The sequence below is a fragment of the Falco peregrinus genome, chromosome 6 (assembly GCF_023634155.1).
Source record: "Falco peregrinus isolate bFalPer1 chromosome 6, bFalPer1.pri, whole genome shotgun sequence".
Lineage (NCBI taxonomy): Eukaryota > Metazoa > Chordata > Aves > Falconiformes > Falconidae > Falco > Falco peregrinus.
In genome coordinates, this window is record NC_073726.1 from 89297753 (window position 1) to 89317450 (window position 19698).

Below are 19698 nucleotides of genomic sequence, written 5' to 3' on the forward strand. Positions count from 1 at the left end.
CAGAAGGCAATGGCAAAACAGAGCCCAAGGTGGGGCAGAGGGCATGGATGGGTAATACAGGAGTGAAATCTCTGCAGAGAGCACACATGCATCGTGAGATGAAGGAAGGAAATTACATTACACTCGACACGTACAGGGAACAAGCTCGGTTCTGAAATAAAAGAGCAGCACACTACCCCACCACCTCCTATTAAATTGATGGACTACATGGCTGTGCCCAAGGCTTCTCAAGATAAAAAGGTTCATTTCCTTAGAGAACAAGGTTTTGACCTTCATGACCTTACTGAGCCTGTGTGCGTTTACCTATTTTAATTTCAGATTAGCATCTCACATTTTGAGTACCATGGGGATTACTGTTTTCGTCTATGCAGCAACTGCAGTTCATAAAAGTATCGGTTACCCTCCCCCTTGTTCACAAAATCAAGGCAGATCTGACCAGATGGCACATGCTCCTGCACTCTGTGTCAGGCTGCATTAATTCAGGGGAAATGAACTCTCCTCCAAAACTATATTTATTTCAGACACCGCCATGCCCAGTTGCTGGGCTGTCCTCAGGAAAACCTAGAGCCAGCTCTCTTCCATGAGCTTAGCAGGGGAAAAAGGATGGTGAAGGCTTTGCTGGGTGTCTCAGGTGCCAGGAAGGAGAGTACCCACAGGCTCGCAGGTGGCTGGAAGTATTTCAGTGCCCCTTCCCCAGGGCTCTGAGACAGTAGCTGTTGCCCGAATGCTCAGAGCATCATGAAGCAGACAGTGCTCCCGCACCTCGTTGGGCCAACCCGGTAGCATCTTAAGGCAGTGCTACTGGAGCAGCTCAGCCTTTTTGGGAAGGTTGCATTACGCTGCCTTGCTAGGATCAGGAAGGGGACTCCTCCGAGCAACGGAGGAAGACAAAAGCTGTGCAGGTATGGTGGAGGGTGGGCAACTTGAGTGACTGTCTAGATCCATGTCTTCCACAGGCCCACTGCTGCAGGCTTTAGGCGAGGCATTTCACTGATCTATAGCTCTGGCCGTGCTGCCCATGGCTGGCCCATTTCCTCCACCTTCTGCTGGAATAATTCTCCCCATTGCTGGGGACGGTGCAGCATCAGCACTGGAAAGAGAGTCTGACTGGGTAAGAAATGCCCTTTGTTCCTCTCCGTAAAATGTTATTTACTGTCTTCTACAGCACATACAACAACACCTAAGTGCTATACTATAATTAGTAAAATCGTGCAGAGAAACTGTTCATGTGGATAATGATACTTTGCGTCCTCCCATGTGGGTAGTTTAAGGTTGAATTAATTCATGTTTGCCCAGCTTTGCAAGATCTATGGAAGAAAGGCTATTGTTATGCAAATAATTATTAATAATGACTCCTCCTGTGCTGCTCCCCATTAAATGTGCTCAATTTATAAGTCAAAGGGTGTTCTTCTCCTTGCTGCAAGACAAACTGGGTTCCACAATGGAAATATTGGTGTCAGCGTACCTGGAAAGGGAGGACAGCTCTGAAATGGGCGTGCTTTTCTGAAGGCTCAGCTTCTGGTTCCTCCTTTCTCTGCTACAAGCAATAGGCATGACCTGGAAGTCACCTGGAAGAGCAGCCACGTTGCCTAGTCATAGCATCAAACTCAGAGGATCTTGACACAGAGGCAAGCCCATGCAGAGGGAAATTCAGACGACCTAATACCATGTAATTTGCCCAGAAGAGAGTAATTATCTTCATTTCACAGACTGAAGCGCAAGCACTTTTGACAGTAAAGCAACTCTTAGAGGTACGGTGAGTATAAATACACCATACATATAATGTTCAAATCCTACGCTAAGTACGGAGAGGTGATTTGTGATCCACAAAGACAACTTTTAGGAACACCAGAGTCTCAATACAATGCAGGCATGAGGGGTTTGGTATCACAACCACAGTTCTTTGGAACAGATGTGCAAAACCGCTCCACGACTGGCCATTAAGGTCCCTGAGAGGTCTCCCATCCCTGTGGATGAAGGCAGGACTACACAGAGTAAGAAGATAAGGAATTTCATATTGGACAAGGCTTCTCCCAGGTTGCAGGCTATATCATCAGCCACACAGGGGTCACACCAACAAAACACTCACAGAGCTGTTGCATGACCAGGTGCCCCTCCACAAATTCTCTTTTTTTCATCTAGTAAAATTGTGAGGGCAGAGAAGGAGACATTTGGCTATTACCATAGTCATTTTAGAACCTCATCAGCCCTGTACAGGAATATATACAAACAATATCTAACAAAGAACAATTTTGTCCACGCACTGTGCAAGATTGCCCGCAGCTAGGACACATCAGCTTTACTGTGTTATTTCCACACAGGAAACAGACACCAGTGCAGCAGGTCTGATGCATCCCAAGCCTTCAGTCACACTTACTCTGGCGAGGGATTTCTCAAACAGAAACACAGAAAAGCAAGAATTAAGTCACACCTTTGGCTCCCAAGGCAGTAGCTTGTGTGCACGGGGCTCTTGGGCAGGGTAGGCTCTGAGAGAGGTTAATGGGTCCCCCTGCAGCTGGTCACCCTCCATCACCATCAAACATTTTTGCAGGGCTGCTGCTGCACCGAAGTCTGCAGATGCCTTGGGCCGGACACAAGGTAGTAAGGTTTGAGATGGATGCCTTCCTGCATCTTCAGCAGCTGTGGGCACCAGGGAGTCTGCAGACAGAACTTAACTCAAGGGGGGTTTGAGGACCATGAGACAGAAACGATGCCTGCTCATCTCTGCATAGTTCTGCAGATGCAATCCAGCTAAGCATCAAGAAAAATTGATTTGTGCCACATGAAAGAGCAAGTACGAGGTGAAGGCACTCCTGGAACTGATGTGGTGGAAAGAAAATCCTTCTCCATTTTATTGATCTGCTACCCTGCCTTCACAGTAGCTGCGATAAATAGATAATCATTGCCACAGAGGGTCCAAGGTTCAGGACACCTGCCCTGCCCTGAGGCCCCTGGAAGAATGGTCATTATGTGTGTTTGCATGAGAAACCCAGCCAGCCCCGCTTGCATAGGCCTGCAGATTTGCTCATTCAGCCAGCAGTCCCAGGCACAAAAGCTTGCAGTCCACCCGAAATTACCCCAGATCTTCAAGAAACAGACCAAGGTGGTGTGGTGTACGGATGCTGATGTAGCTGCCAGGAAGAACAGTGCGTGCCCTCCAGCTTTGCAGAGCGGTGTGTCTGTGATCTGATGTTTAAGGGATTCCCCAGTGATTTCAGCAAGCTGATAAGAAACATCCTCCAAATCTTTTTTGAGCTGTAGCAAACTGAACCTAAGAAAGCTCTTCCTTGCTGTCCTGTTTTCAGCTGAGGGAAGGTCAGATCTCTGGGTAAGGTTTCCAGCCACCAGGAGTGATGGTTCCACGGTCTGACATACATGGATCCCTCCCATGTTAACTCCACAAGCAGCAGAGAACTGGGGGGCAATAGGACATACATTGCTGACATTGTAGATAGGTCTCAGTAGTTCGATCGCATATGGATTTTTATTCCAGCCTGACCAGCCTTTCCTTAGGCTGTTTCCCACAAACAGGTTCGTGTCACTGGGGCCCGGATAAGACTTTGGCTAGGATAAGACAACTCTGATTATGGAGAACTTCTGTAAATGGACTTCTCTAAGGACTGAGATGAGTCTTTAAAGCATCACTACTGGTCTCTCCTATGGAAAGTAAAGATCATAGGGCACTTTCTGTTGGCCAACCAGTGTCCTAGGACTGGATGAGGAATCCAGTTCCAAGTCTTTAAAGATCCAAAACCGCTGGATGTGTGAGCAAAGTATTCTGTTACCGACACAGCCACAAGTCTTTAGCCAGAATCTCTCAAGAGCTTTAAAGGCTTTTATGCCTTTTTGCCACTAAGAAAATGTGAGACTGGCACAGGAAAGAACACAAAGGTGGTAAGTCCAGACAGGTCACAAAGGTGAGAGTTTCACTTTTGGGGTTTTTTTTTACCTTTCTTGGACCCACTTGTCTAGAACAGCAAAGAGAATATTCATGGGCAAGAAATACACCAAAACTTGGGTGCAATTAGCCTACCGGTAAAGCTCAAGGTCTTCAGTTTACCATCCCAGGTAAAGGATGCTATTCAGGATCATACATTGTGCTGGTAAGTCACAGGAACAATGCATTTGCCAGGGTCACAACAGGACAGCTACTTTCTCAGTGCTCTGGTTAAACTTACTCTTTCAAAGGGAACAAAAAGCTTCTTGAGCAGCAGAATATCTGAAGCCTGATTTCCTAAAACTGTCTGGTATGTGGCTTCTCGGGTGTCCACTAACCCATGCAAGTTCCCACCACAGCTGTTGCAGAACTGAATAGCACCTTCCCACCCATCTCCAGCAACCACGAGTTCCCTGGCTTTCTTCAGCAAGAAATTACTTTCTTCAACTCATAAATGACTGATCCTCGGTGGCTTTTTGGTTAGCTGTTGCTCTTCCTGTAGAAAGCATCCATTCCGCAGAGGCTTGTATCGCCACTGGAGTATATTTGCTACCTGGAGCCTGTGGGTTTCGCTGGTAGGGGAGAGGTGTGTGCCTGCAGGTCCCGTCAGGGCAAAGGCCTGAACAGAAGCGTTCAAGAAACAGAGCAGCAGGCTCTTTCTTGCCTGTGGTTAGCTGTCTGATTGCTCTCTTGTAAGATTGGCCCTGGGGGATAGTTGTGACATATGACTGCGGCACAAACATTGCAGGTGTTCCCTAACCTGGGAGTTACTCAGGATCTAGTACAACTTTCATGTTACAGGTGACATATGAGCAGCATCAGGAGAAGAAACACTAATTAGATGACTTATGAGCCCTGAAAAGACCAGGCAAGAGGAGAAACAAAAGACTCCGTTCCAGACCTGGGGACGAGTCATCGACCAGTGAACTGGCATCAGCCTTGACAGTCGTGTCTATCAACTCCACTATCAGCTCTGTGTGATGCAGCTTGAGACTCACGATGAACCATTTCACATAACAGACACCCACAGCACAGATGAAGGCAAAAAATTTCCTGTACCATTTCCACCAGGCCGTGAGAAATGCCAATACGTTGTGCTGTAGCAGATGCACAACCAAGAGGAGGAAACCAGTTTCCAGATTTTACATTCAGTGATCCCTTAGACCTGCTGAGGAAGAACATCTCTGCTCTCTGCAAGTGTTGATGGAAAAGGGGAAAGACCTCAAATATTCCCTGCTGGTCCATCCAGGGAGAAGATACTTCCACAGCCTGCTTACAGTGCACATCAGAAATGCAGAACGTAAAAGTATGGCAAGATGCTTTTCCAAGGGAAGCACGTGCAGTTCCCTTTATTTACAGCAATGCTCTACACTCCTTTCCAGCTCCACCGGCAGCTCAAAAGATGCGCAGCCAGCATGAGACAGCTGGTTCAGGATCAGCCTTTGTCACAGAAAAGATGCTGTGAATAGATCACAGACTCGTGCGTTCCTCTGGCCGAGAGGATACCCCGGTATAATTAAACTCCCCATTTTACAGACTGTTTAATTGAGAACATGAGGCATTGACCTGACCTGCCATGATCCCACGGGCAATGAATGACCAAGGCAGAAGCAGCAGCTCTCCCTAGCCTCCCAAGAAGGCACATGGATGAGTAGAAATAAAGAAGGCACACCTGCTTTCTTGGTGTCCTGCATCATCTTTTCAAAACCCTCCTTCCATCTGCAGTCTTGCACTGTACTCTTGGCACTCGTGTCAGCCCCCCACATACACCACTGATCATGGACTAGGCTTCACAGGAGGCTTCCTGCTTGTTTGTTTGCTAATGAATATTATTTTTAAAAAGTAAGAGGTGGGGGGAGGAAGGACAAGGGAGCCCGGAGTGAAGGCTGCTGCTGTGCTCAGTCTCTATGGAAATAATCCACAATGCTAATACGTCCTAAAATGGTAATAAAGCCTGTGTTCTCTTATGTAATCCCATAGTAAGAAAGAGCTCTGTCGGCTTGCCTGACAAACGATATCTCTATAACCTTGGAGGGGATTATTACTAAAAAACAAAGGGTGGAAAAACAAAGCGACAGACACACAGGCAGGCACATGCAACCCCACCGGATGCAGCAAAAGGACAAACGGGTCCAGCTGGGCTCCCGTGCCTCGGCCCCACGGTGTTATGTCTCTGCCATCAAACGGGGAAGGGACCTCCTGGCACAGCAGCCAGAAGCCCTGCCCCGGCTCCTCCTCCGCTGGCAGCCCCCCCACCTCCCCAGGCACCTCAGCACCAGGAGCAGGCAGAGGGCAGGTTTTCCCCTCTTCTGTCCTCCTTCCCTCCCTCCCCCAAAATGAACATTCAAAGCCCCGGCAGCTGGCCAAATCCAGTTTGCCTGCGTCATCGATGCACGTGGATTCACATCTGTCCTGCCCAGCGGTGATGGAGCCGGGGCTACGTGCATCCCCGAGGAGGATTCATGCCCCCAGATTGATCGAGTTGTGTGTCAGCAAGGAGGGAACCGCAGTTTTTCTGGGCACAGCTGAACGGCACTGTAAGGCTTAGAGTTTGCCTTAGAGCTATAGGGAAACAGGAGGTTTGGAGGGGTACACTCCTTTGGGAGCTGTCTCTCAGTTTGGCTGGGGAACCATGAACCAAAGCCAGGCAGCTCTTTGCTTTTGTGCCCCAGGTGCAGAACAGAAAAAAGGCACCACCAGATTAGAGCCACGCTTCACGAGGTGAACCACAGGGTACAGGTAGCCCTGTCACCACCTTGCTTTGCTCATGGAAAGGGACCCACCAGCCCACCCTGGAAACCCACCAGAGCCACGAGACTAACACAATAATTGCTTGAGCAAACACTCCTGTCATCATGTGGATCAGCCAGCCCCAAGCTCCCTGCTCCCGGATGGCAACGGGACCGGCAGGAGGCTAACCGCAGAAGGCAACTCACATGCAATAATATGAGAACCAAGCTCTTATATCTCAGTGCCAGCAAAGGATGGTGACCACTCCAGTATCTCTTTCCCACAGATGAAAGCATGGGAACATTTAGCGGAATGCCAGAAAGCCTTCTTGGGAACAGGAGTTGACATCAGGCGGGTTTCCATGCCTGATTGAACATCTACCCTTTCATGATGGGCTGTGTTTGAGACTTTGAATGTTTTCTCAGACAGCAGGAGATGAATGAATGGAGAGTCTCAGGTCAGAGAATACTCCTGAAGCAGGAGAAAGCCAGTTCTGAGGGGGAAAAAAATATCAGTCCTAACACTTAAAAAGATGTTATTATGACACTTAAAAGATGTGTGTAAGGGAGCACAGCCTTCACCAGCTAACACATGTAAAGAGCTCTAATTCATACTAGACGTATGCAATGTGACCGCCCGGAAAATAAAGGGTTACAATCATTATTCACAGCAGTCACATTTTTTTAATTAATAACCCTGTAATTGGTATCGACTTAAACCAACTGATGACAGTCTTATGATGAGCCATTCCCAGCCAAGCTTCCTACCCAATTGCCCTCAGGTCAGGAAAACAGTGAACTCCATTATCGGGCAGAAGCTTTCCGCCCCGCACCAGTCTCCTTCCTTGGGCCACGGAGAGGTCACCCCACGCAGGAGATGCGGCAGCCACCCACCTCCACCACCTTCTTCCAGCCCTCGCTTGCCAGCACCATGGCTGCACCGAGCCTCTGCCCCGCTTCCACAGGCCAGCGTCTAAAGCACCAGCACTTTCTGGCTTGGTGATTGCCTTATGGTGAATTATGATTAAAAAAAGGGGATCCCAGCACCAGGGCTGCCAGAGCGCTTTCCCAGTGCCACCCTGGCGAAGAACACGAGGGCTAATCCAGCTCCAGGCATTCAATTCTCGGAAGCAGAAGGAGCAAATCTTGCTCGACACAGGCTCAAGCGATGGAGATGGAGGTTCCCCCCGCCAAGATCTGCAAGATATGGTAATTTTGGACATCTCTGGCGTAGCTGCCATAGGCGGCTGGGCCAAGCCTCTCGGGAGCCCAGGGAAAGGAAAAAGGGCAGCGCTGGCAAAGGGCAGCGTCGCCTCTGCAGCAGCTCAAGCCACTGCCTCACCTAAGGCAAGTCACAGCTAAAAAGAAAGCCCTGGGGCAACATTCCTGGCCCGAAGCTCATTCACCGCAAATTTTGGGAGAAGTTTACTCCCAGAAGGAAAAGCACAAGGTACAGAACGCAACACAGCAGCCACTCTATAAGGCTCTCCACGGCTGCAGCACCACGCACACCAAGGGGATGGAGAGGCGAAACTACGGGTCTGGCACCAGGGCTGGGCTCACCGCATCCCCTCGGACAGTGACGCACACACACACCCCTCCCCGGTGGGACAGAAAATGTCCCTTTTTCTCCCCGGAGCCTCGCCAGGGAGCCCGCGGGGCTCCGTCCTCCAGCCGGCACCCTCCGGGCTCCCCCCGCCGCTACCGGTGAGCAGCATTAGAGGGCAGCGCGCTGCCTTGAAAGCGGGATGCCTGCCCCCCCCCCCCCTCCCCGGGCACCCCCCCCCCAGGGCGTCCCCCCGGCTGTCCCTCAGCATCCCCTAGCCTTTAGGAGATAGCTAAGCTATCTCCGCCCCAGGGACCCCCCCCGCCCCAGCCGCTGCAGCGAGCCCCGCCTGCCGCATCCCCCCTCGCAGGCAGCAACCGGGAAATTCTGCAGGGGCTGCTTTTTAATTAGAAAATGCTGGGTTTTAATTAAATAAATGTGAAGCTGAATAATGCAATCAGGAGAATTGCCTGCGCTCTTTTCTTTTGCAATTCAATTTATTTTGTGCTGTCCCCACACTTTTAGTTTTCGTATGCCAAAGACTTTTGCATTGATCACTCAGAGCTGCATTGCAGAGTTTGCCGGGGACGAAGCTGGAAGCGCTGGCTGTTGAATAGAGGGCAGGTGGAGCTTTTCACAGCTGGGGATGCATCGGAGGCAGCCTGCAGCAGAGGAACTGATTTTTCCAAATTTTCGAGCACCAAAGTTCACGCTGACTCTAAGTGGAGTTGAACAACAGTCCTGAAAATCAGGTGCAGAAGAAAAGGCCAAGAAAATACTCCGTGCCACCTATGACTAGGGAGAGCAAGCAAGCAAACAAGCATGCACACACGTGCATGCATGCCAGCAAATAAACCAACAGGGTATCTTAATTCTGCAACCCTGCAAACACTTCATCGATTTCCTGAGCACACAATTATTAATTTTAAGGTTCTAGAAACCCAAATTACGAAACAAAACCAGGATTTTTGCTTTCAAAAGGCAGTTCTGGTTGCTAAGTGACTACAATATACTTCTCTATCACATCGTTTGAAAAACCCACACACTAAGAGCAAGGAAATTGCTAGGTTAGGACATCAGGAATGTGCCCTAGCAAGATGATGAATTTTATATATGTATTTGTACTACAGTAGTGCTTAGAGACCCCAGGGAGCTGTTGTTTTTGGTAATGTTAAGAGTAAAAGATGATTCCAAGGAGGTCTTAAACATGCTAAAATGGGGCACAACAAGTTGGTGTGAGAAACTGTAGCACAGACCCGGGAAAAAAAAAGAGGGCAAGGAAGCAGCTCTATCAGGACTAAAAAGAAAACCCACCATGCACAGAAGAACCTGTAAAGGGAGATATATAGGGGCAGAACTGGTGACTGAGGCTGTAACAAACTGTTTGGGTGAAGAGCTGCTGGGGGCCTTGGAGGAAAGAAGACAAAAAGGTAAAAGCATGAATGAGGGGCTAAAGTAGGAAAGTTTTAGAACTAAGGACAGAAGTTTGAGAGAACAGGTGACACTAGAGGAGCATCCTGCAGGAAAAAAAAGCTTATAGGGAGGATACAGACATAGAGTTATGGGTGAAAATCTGGAGGAAAATATATGAAACTGATAGACTGCAGGCAAAGATGTAGTAAGAGCTGAACCTATCCGCTGAAGCAGCACAATCATTAATAGCTGTAAGACAGCAGGCAGTAGTTCTGGTTACTGTAGCAATATATGCAAAAACACTCAAACTGAGAGAAGATGATTCCTCTGTGCTTTATCAAGCATCACATAACGAAAAGTATGAAGTGTCTTTACTTCCCTAATAGCTCTGGAATTCTTAAAAAGGACTATTGATTTTATTTCCTAAATACTATTTTCCAGAATGCTTGTCCATAAGAATCATTGTCAGTGAATAAATTAATCAGCTGACTATGCCTGTGAATAGTCTTTCTGCTTGCTGATTCTTAGGAATGCTGGCATCGCTGTCTGGTATAAAGTCTGCATGTAGCTATAACAAACCCTGTTGTTTTGTAAATACCCTTTTATTCATGAAACAGTGCTATGCTTTCCCATAGGGCTCCCCCACATCCCTCTCCAAGAGGAATTTCACACGCAGTGCCAAGCAGGGAACAAAGAAAGCAGGCACAGATATTTTGCCATGGGCTTCAGAGTATCCACGCACAGGGTATGTTTCTGGGAAATGGGCAGCGGCCTTTAGCTATCTACAGACATGCTGCCTGGGGTCTTCTCCAAGGCAGAGGACCCAGCAGCACTGAGACCTGGGGCTGTGGTCCAAGCATAACCACCCACTAAATACCCACAACAGAGAAGCTCAGAAAAGACCAAGAGAGTTTGCACAGATAATTCAGAAGGAAAAAAAAAAAAAAAAAAAAAGAGAGAAAACTTGATTGGTAATTAAGTTAGAGAGGTGGACTTGCTTTTAAGCCAAAAAGCTATGATTACTGTCTATATATACAACACTTATGTCATTTATTGAGATCACACTGTGAGTTTGTGTGGGTGTACGTCAGTATTTTGTCACCCACACAGTTTTCAAACCTGCTGGTCAGAAATATAACAAATCAGTAGACACCTCCAAGATTTAGGCTCCTGTAAGTTTGGTGACATGGAGGGGATGAGTAAATTTGTGTTGTGACAAACTGTTGTAACAACTCAACAGACAGCTGCCTGGTTTCGCCTGCCAGGCAGTCAATCAGCACACATAGATGCCAGAGCCAAGTACTGGCCAAAGCAGTACCTGGCCAAGCAAATAGGAAGGAGAGGAGAAAGTATATTTCCAAAGGTTGCAAGAGATGTAGGAAGGAGCTGAGTGTTACTAGATGAGGTGGGGAGGGTAGAAAGCTTTGGTAGGGCACAGGGGGCCTGAAAACACATGGACTCTCTGCAAATGCTGTGGTGCTTGATCCTGGGGATGTCAGCAAAAGAAGATAGCATTGCAGGAGTGCTCAGGATGTAGGACAGGAGCCTGCAGGCAGCCAAATTCTCAAATGAGATTTTCTTTATGTGTCAGCAGGTGAAAATACCATTTTCTTTAAAGGTCCATAAAAGAGGGGTAAGTACCAGGCAGGTATGGATGCAAATCAATGTAAGCAAGCTTATTTTAGGCATGCCCACACACTGCACAGTGATGTTAGCTACACACATATGTGCAGCACTGTCCTCATTCACCAAAACGTTGCCAGCAAGCACAGAGAAATCAAACCGAGCCGGAGCTGAGCACACTTGATCCTCACATCCCTGCCTCCTGCCCTGTCCCTGAGGTCATGAAGTCTCTTGTCTGAGACAAACTAAGCTTCTATGCTCAGGGGCTTATAAAGCATGTTGAACAGCACTTTGCATCTCAATGACGCCTGATCATTATCTGTAAAGATATTCAGAGCAACTGAGTATCTACAAGCCACCTCTGCAACATGCATTACCATCTAGCAGATAAATTACAGGTCTACCTGGCTATCCCTGCTCCACAAACCCCTGGCACCCTGAGACAAGGCACTTCACCATGGCTATCCACGCAAAAACCAGATCTGTATCCTCTCCCTGACTGCCAAGGAGGCACAGCAGTGGGGAGTTCAGGAGGAGGAATAATTGAAAGTTACTAGATGAACTGCCCTATGCATTTTCAGTGCCACTACTTCCTGGTCTTGAACTGGCATATTTTATCTCTGTAATTGTTTGGGTAAAAAAAAAAAATAAATGGCTCACGCAGTCTTGCAGGTCCTTGAGCATCTTCTCAAGCTCCCATCTTGTAGCTCCTGCCCCCCTGCTTGGGTACCCATGGCTCCGTGCCAGCGATACCCGAGCGTCTCTGGCACGCCACGGGTTCTGAGCCGTAACCAAACCCGGCTCCTCAGAATAGCCGTGCTCCCCCCACGGCTCCCACCCCCCTGCATCTTCAGTAACCCTACCCCACCGGGGCAGGGGCTGGAGGCAGGAAAACTGGCAGGCCAGCAGAACAGGAGACGCTCAAGACTCCGGGGATTAACTCTATCCACCAAGCGCAACTGCCGCCTGAGTCCTTATCCCCACCCTATCCCCAGATCTTCATAACAGGTGGAGAAGGAGGGGGTGGCCACCACTCTAGCAAGAATCCCCACACGCATGCCGAAGGGCTGGATATAACCAGGTACGGCCAGAGGCATCCCGGCAGAGGGATGAAGGCTGCAAGCCAAATAAAGACATGGAATTCGACGCCCAAGTGGAGATAAAAATACACAGACTTCACCCCTGCCCTGAGCAGAAGGAAGGGCTGAGGGAGCTCGCCGCCAAACCCAACAGATTTCATTCTGCTCTTCCTGAAAGGTTTCAAGAGACCCAGCAAATACAGACTCAACTACAACATGGAAGTCAGGCCAAGCATGCCAGGAGCCCTTCAGCAGGGCTGGCAGCACCGCTCACACGCGTTGCATGTGTTGCCTGCTGTGTGGTCATGGGGTGGGTGGCCTGGAGCTGCCACAGGGGCTCCTCTCGGGTTCCTGGCCAGCAGGGTCAGCGTTACTTCTGGAACACATCTCCCAAAGGGTAAGACTGGTGCCATATCACAAGCAAAGTGATATGGAGTGTACAAGCTCTGCCAGGTCTGTGTGCGCTCAGAGGCTGGGTATCTGCACAGCATCCCTGGAGCCACTGCTAAGAGGGAAGAGCTGTCCAGGGCTCACAGCGGGTGAGGAGGCAAGGGCAGCCCGGGGCTGGTGGATGAATGTGATGAAGCCTGGGAGATGGCCAGGCTTCTCAGACACAGCTGGAAAAGAAGCCATTGTCCTCGAGCATCCTGCCCCAGACACTGGGCAAAGACCCATGACCAAGCAACCAGCAGGTCTGCACATAAGCCCAAAGAGGAGCAGGGACAGAAGCTGTAGGAGAAATATAGGAGCAAGGGTAAGAGCCCCTGGCTATACACGTTTTGGAGTGGGAGGAACTGGGAGACAGCGGGGGACACGGGAGGAATGAGTCTCAGAGCAAACTAAAAAGAAGCAACAGCCACTAGACAGAAAACACAGATTCCATTTTTCTGCACCACTGAACTGAGTCACTTAGTCTTTTATGAGACCAATGATGTACTAGAAAAAAAAGAAACCCACCCTCCGCTTAGCAGATGAGGCATTTCTAGTGCAGAGCACACCAGAACAACTCGGAGGGCTACCCTACGTGCATCTCTTGGAGCACCGCGATGAACAAGGCCCATGGCACGGGCAGGATGGTAGCACTAAGGTGCCGGGACTACAGAGGCAATGAGATCAATCAGACTCGACACACTGGGGAGGGCTGGTGAAAGGGCTGGTTTGGTGGGCTGGACCCCTCAATTCAGGAGCCTTGGGGGAGTTCAGTCTCATATCTGGGCTTTGGTGCTTCACCTTTCACAGGGAGCTGAGTATGGTGCTATGCCCCATCACGGTTCAGACCAGAATTCTGTGCTTCATCTGCTCTGCGAGAGACAGAGCTCACCTGTGGTTGCAGCCCTTTTGATCCAGCTGCTCTGCATTACCATGGGACAGACCACTGATGCAGAAACCTGATGAGACTGTGAACAGAGAAAAAAAAAAAAAAAAAAAAAAAGCTATAAAGCTATAAGGAGGTAACTCTAGATATAATTTGTGTGTGATATACCAGACTCAGCAGAGCAATGGATCTGCTTCACTACCCAGTGGCCAGTCCAGGTCTAACGTAACAGAAGGCACTTTCACATGTGTAACAGAGTGATCGAGAAATACGGGGTAACAGGGGAAGGACAAAGCCTGCCAGTGAACTGGAACACCACCATAAGGGTGCCATTCATGCAGTGCACCTCTGAGACACACAGAATGAGACATGCATCATTTGGTAGAAGAAAGTATACATTTAGGAAGAGCCATTCGGGAAAAAAAGCCACCAACCTTCGATAATGTGGCAATAAATGCAATCAATACAGGTTGCTGGAGCAATCAACTTGCCTAGAGAAACGGATACCAACGGATATCGTGATCAATAATGCAGGATTCTTTAAATACGTCAGGAACAAGAAATTTTAGTGCCTAGATTGAGCACCGTGGTTTGCTGGCACTGCCTTACCTTGGAGAAACACAGCCGTTTTCCCAGATAGGTTTACTGGAAGCAGGATTATGTCTGTATTTCATCAGCTGCTTTCCACAGGCAGCTTCCCTCCCCAAGTGGATCAGGCAGACCCAGCGTACTCTGCAGCAACTGAGCGCCAGGCACTGACATGCTGACAGGGGCAGCAGCCGGGCCACCTATACGCAAGCTTTTAGCAAATTGAATGCAATGTGAATCCTACACTTGGGGATGCAGTATCTACGTTAACTGCTTTTACATAAAATGCGCTTTAATTCAGCTCCTTCCTTCCTATATTCCTCCCCCCCACCTCCATAACTATCAATGACTCTACAAGAAGTCTCTGAAGCAGAAGAGCTGTCAGGAGGCTGTAGCAGCTGCACATGAGACAACAGGGCCCTTCGCACTTCAGCGATATGTTGGAGGCAGTTAAAAGCTGGGTAGTCACACATTTGCCAGATATTATTGCTCAGTGACTAAGGAGTTAACCACACCAGCAGTTACATTTCTGGGTTTAGGTCACCTGTCTCTGGACTAACTGGTCTGCTCACCCCTCGGAGAGCAACCATTGCAAATGCCTTCTGCAACTCATTGCAGAAAACCTGCTGCAAACTCAGGAACCCCCCAGCCACCCCCAAACATCCAGCTCTGCCTCTGAAGTGTGCTTGAAAGGAAGGGAAAAAAAATAATAAAAGCTGAAATGTGTCAGTATTGCTGGAATTCTGCAAGCCTGGCAGCAGCTAGTGTCAAGGATGGCAGCAGTACTAGGAGAGAGATCAGGTAATAGCCTAATGGGAAGGGAAGAAGGAAGAAGACAGCTGATCTGAGAGGAGATAGAGGAGCAAAACAGAGCACAAAGCAGAATATAGTAACAGATCTCATCTGCACAGGTGATGGTAAACGCTCACAGAAGAAGACAAAAAAACATTTCCTGGAAAAGGTGTGCAGAAGTGCTGTATTTGGTAAAGGAGTTTCTCCAAATAAAATCATTTCCACCTTCAGCCCACTCTGGCCACAGAATAATCACCCGACTTCAGCAGGGAACTGGCGCAGCAACGAACTGGGAGGACTACTGAGGAGAAATAGATGACATCCACAAATCAACACATACATATATGCATGCACACAAACATATGGAGGCAATTCCTTACTAATTTACTGTTGCCTACCTTAGGCTGCTTCAAAACCCGCTCCAAGGCGGATGAAGAAAGCTTTGCCCTCCTGTGTCTATCCCATGACATGTAGGCATGCGGGGCTGGTGGTGGGGTCTTCCTACAAAGTATCAGGCACTGGCCGTTTTGCTGGAAGCAGGATGGCCAATGCTCTCACATAAAGGAGCACAAGCTCCTGTTTCTACCCAGTCCCGACTGTGAACTCTCCCCGGACAGGGGACAGGAGTGAAATATTGAAACCATTGTGCAAAGCAAACAGCCCGAGGATAAGACTCCAAGAGGCTGCAGTGCAAGAAAGAGACCCTAAAAAGGGACAGCAGCACAGGGCAAAGAGCTCTTACCATCACCAATGTGCAAGGCGACATGCTGGACTGCTCAGCTTCCCCTGTCAGTGCCTCAGGCTCAGTAGCCCAGCTCGGTGCTCCTTCCTTCCCCCCCGATGAGTACCTTCACTGCAGGGTTATCCTCAGTTGTTTCATGGCTGTTGCCCTGGCTCACCCCCACACACACACGTTTGGAACCTGGCACGTGAGCTCAGTCCTTGCTAGATGCGCAGGTTAAAACCCAAGTGCTGGCTCCACTCCTGCAGATAACCCCTACCCACTCATCACTGTGGACAAGGGGTCCTCCTGGTCCTGCCCATAACTCCGTTGAGATGACACCTTCATGCCTTACCTACGTGCTCCCAACAAATCCGTTATCCCCTACAAGCTTATCTTCCCCAGAACAGCCTTTAAAGACCAGATTTTGCCATGCTGGCTGTCTCTTGCATCAACACTTCACTTCCAGAGCAGCAGGCAAACCAAGTGATGGGGAATCATTCACTTCTTCCACCACCACCTTACTACGTGTCGGGGCCAGGGACCTGCTGGACCCCCAGCCTACAGCCAAAAGGACCTTGAGTTCAGAGATTTGCACTCAACTCTGCTGCTATGTGATGACCTTGTGGAAGCCAGGTTTCCAGCAGGATTTCAGACCAGGAAAAATCCAAAGCCCTCAAGCTATGTATCAGAAAGATGAGAGATCATATCCTTCATCATTTCCTTCGTATCCTTCATCCATCCTCAGTGTTTACAAAACCATGTAGCAGACTCAGCAGCAACTTCCAGCTGAGAGACTGACTGGTGACCTGCAATGAGGACAAAGGCACCTGAGAAATCACCCAGAGCACGAGCCACAGCACGCAGCCATCTCTCAACTGTTGTTGATTCAGGAAAACCATCACCTGGGGTAAGCTTCACTGAGGTAAACTTCCCTGTACTACGATGGGAAATCTCCATGGCAGGACCCCAGCAGGGTCTGATTTACACAAGTTTTCACAGAAGCTTTTTGCAGTGAAATCCTGGTCTGCCATTCACACCGACTGTCCGTGCGGCTCTTCAGGACTATTTACATTGTACTGTGCATGTAGGTAGGATCTGGGAATGTAACCTCTTCTACTGTTCTCTCAGGGCTCTCTCCCAGTACAAAACACAGCTTCCCTGCTGCCTGCACTGCTGCACAGACACTGGCAAAACCAGTTGGCTAGCGGTCCTCTGAAGCCCAAGTGCCCAACAGAGCTGCTCTACACCCTCCAGCACAGAGAGAGCAGCACAATGCTGAGGGACAGGTTACAAGGTCATCTAATAAAGCTGGGAAAAGGCACACATCCCCTTGCAAAGCAGGAGCAGCAAGCTGCAAACTACAGGCAGGGCGAGAGCCGTGTTTCCAAGGCTCAGCCTCCACCGGAGCACCAGTTGCCACAGCACGTGGCCGCTGGGTTTGAGCTGTCCAGGTGCTTTCCCCTGGCAATGGCTTTGAAGACTGCCCATTCATCTGATTTGTGAGTTATGTAATCACCAACGGAAAACAGGGTTGGTTTGTTTGCTTTTTGCTTTAATAGAAGTCATGTAATCACTTTAGGTTTAAGCTCCAGTCCAAATCGGACTATTTTTACTTTTCAGGCTTGATCTCTCTGGAAAGAGGATGAGTCCTTTTGCCTGGCTGACAAAGAACGAGTTGGGGTAACACAGTGGCTGCTGCAGGCTGACAGGGAGAGCAGCGTGTCCCTGCTCATCCCGAGCCCTGGGGTGCACTCACTGGTTGCTGTGCCCCCAGCTCCCAGGCAGCGGTCCCCGGGAGCTGGTGCTGTAACCAGAACCACTTGGCTGGGCAAACCTTGAATACTCTTTTCCCAATTCCTGCCCTAACTTTCTTGCACCTATACATCCCACTGCCACCTCCCCAGAAGTAATTCTCGATTTCATCCCAGGTTTTGAGCTCACCACACGGCTCAGCATTTCCATCCAAAATCCAGCAGCCCTTGCTTTTACGAAACTTCCCCTGACATTAGCTGTCACCGTGCAAGCCACCTACCTTCTAAGCACTGAGGTGCGAATTTTCCACCAAAGGAACTGACAAAAGATTTGCACACTTTGCACAAATCCTACCTTGAGATACATGGGTGCTACTCTACACACAAGCCAAGCCTTCATCATCTAGAATAAAACCGGCTTCCCTGCTATGCTATGCCTGTTCCCCACTGCCACCCCATTTCTCCTCATTTGCAGAAGAAACTGCCTCCTGCTGAAGATAGTCTACGCTTCAGAGGTGCTTAGACCTTTGCCCAAGCCACCATTAGAAACAAAATCTGCGTACAGACCTTCCTCAAAGTGCAGAATGTTTACAAACTGATTTATTGCCCCAGGCTCCATCAGTAGCTGTTTTTGCTCCTTGTCAAACGATTTGGATTTCACTCAACACTTCTTCTCAGGCAGAAACGCCCATCATGTTGGCAGCAGGATTAAAATGGCATGTGAGCCAGCCAGGGTGAAAATGTCCCCATTAATTTTTCATCTTTCCTCAGGCAACTCTGCCTATAGATCTACACAGGTATTAAGACAGCCCTGTCAACTAAAACTGTTAGCTTGTTCTTCCTCCTGTGTCCTCGGTGCACAGCCAGCAGAGCTGCCGGTGCAGCGATGGAAGGTAGCGACCCTTTCGGAGTGGCTGTGCCCCTGCCATACCTGGGGGTCTGCTGCACCTGCTGAGGCCAAGGGCAGGTCCCCATGGACCGAATGCACGACTTCAGTCACCCTGCTTCCACAGCACCCCCAGGGACAGCTGGGCCCACAGTGGCCAGAGAGTGTTTTCCACGGGGAGCTTGATGCCAGGTAGTCATCCGTGCTAGCTACCACTGGGCATCCATCACTTTGCATCAAAAGTGCTTACACAGCCCAGAGCATCCCTCCGCTGCACACGCTCAGCCCTCTTCAGTGGAGCACACAGAGGTCAGACCAGGCTGGGGAACTGCGTCTCTGTGAATGGGCATCTCACTGTGAGACGCCTGCAATGCAGCGGCTGAAATCCTCCCGTGCTCTGCCCCAGAGCTCTTAACGACAGCAGCAAGGGTGATCCCACCTCCGAGTTCACAGACCTGCTTCGCTCCAGCCCATACTTGGTCCCCTCTTCTCTGACATCGCCTCTCCCTTCAGGCCTCCTTAGAGAGGCACCCCAAGAGACGTTCAAAAGCAATCATCCCAGAAGAAACCTGTAGCCACCCTTCCTTAACAGCCCTGCTACAGCCAGGCCTCCCACTGGCTCTGCTCCCACACTCACCGAGCCTGAACAGGCAAAAACCTATAGCAAAATGTCAAAAAATAAAATGCTGCCCAAGGTTGTGTTGACAGCAGGTTGTTCTCTCTGTCAAGCCCGGGCCAGGAGAGCCATGCTGTTGGACACCCAAGCTTTCAGTCCAGAGGTAAAGCTGGGGACCAGACCACTTCTAGCCATCAGAGATCCTGCGGTCCTTTCTTTTATAAGATTAAATGTGATAAGCCCAGTGTCATGACTAAATTCCAGCTCAGGTGATTACATGCTCCCTATTTTAATCACCCCTCACCCCTCCACAGGTCTGACTGGATGGACTAATAGCAAGCCAATACTTGCTCAATAACTTACATTCATTTTACAGAGGAGGGACAGCAAAAACAGGAAGCCAAGCTCAGGGGAGACTGTTCAGAGGTATTTGAAGCCAAAGAGACTTTGACAAGTGCAGACAAGCAAAAAAGTATTTTATCTGTCTACCAGGCAGAATGCTTTCCTAAAAAGCTGATGAGAAATTTAGAGATTTGTGTGCATTTGATTGCACGCCTGATCATACATCCTATTGCTATAGATCCAGCCTTAAAATATTGCTAAGGATGCAGCCTTACAATACATACTTGATGTGAGGACCATTAACAATGAGAACTACGTAAATACTAGACTTGACCAGATGGCAGAAAGATTTTTGCA

At 49.1% G+C, this 19698-nt stretch overlaps 1 protein-coding gene across 2 annotated transcripts in view; it reads right to left on the reverse strand.

Moving 5' to 3' along the window:
• The window catches only part of IGSF11 (immunoglobulin superfamily member 11), a 107628-nt gene that overhangs the window by 37198 nt on the left and 50732 nt on the right, over nucleotides 1-19698 (reverse strand). Inside the window, exon 2 of one of the 2 annotated variants that reach the window (XM_055809195.1) lies at nucleotides 13649-13724. The exons of the other annotated variant lie outside the window; for it this stretch is intronic. Within the exon in view, the coding sequence (XP_055665170.1) occupies nucleotides 13649-13691 (43 nt within the window). The 5' untranslated portion in view covers nucleotides 13692-13724. The remainder of the gene's footprint in view (nucleotides 1-13648; nucleotides 13725-19698) is intronic. 2 annotated transcript variants of the gene reach the window in all.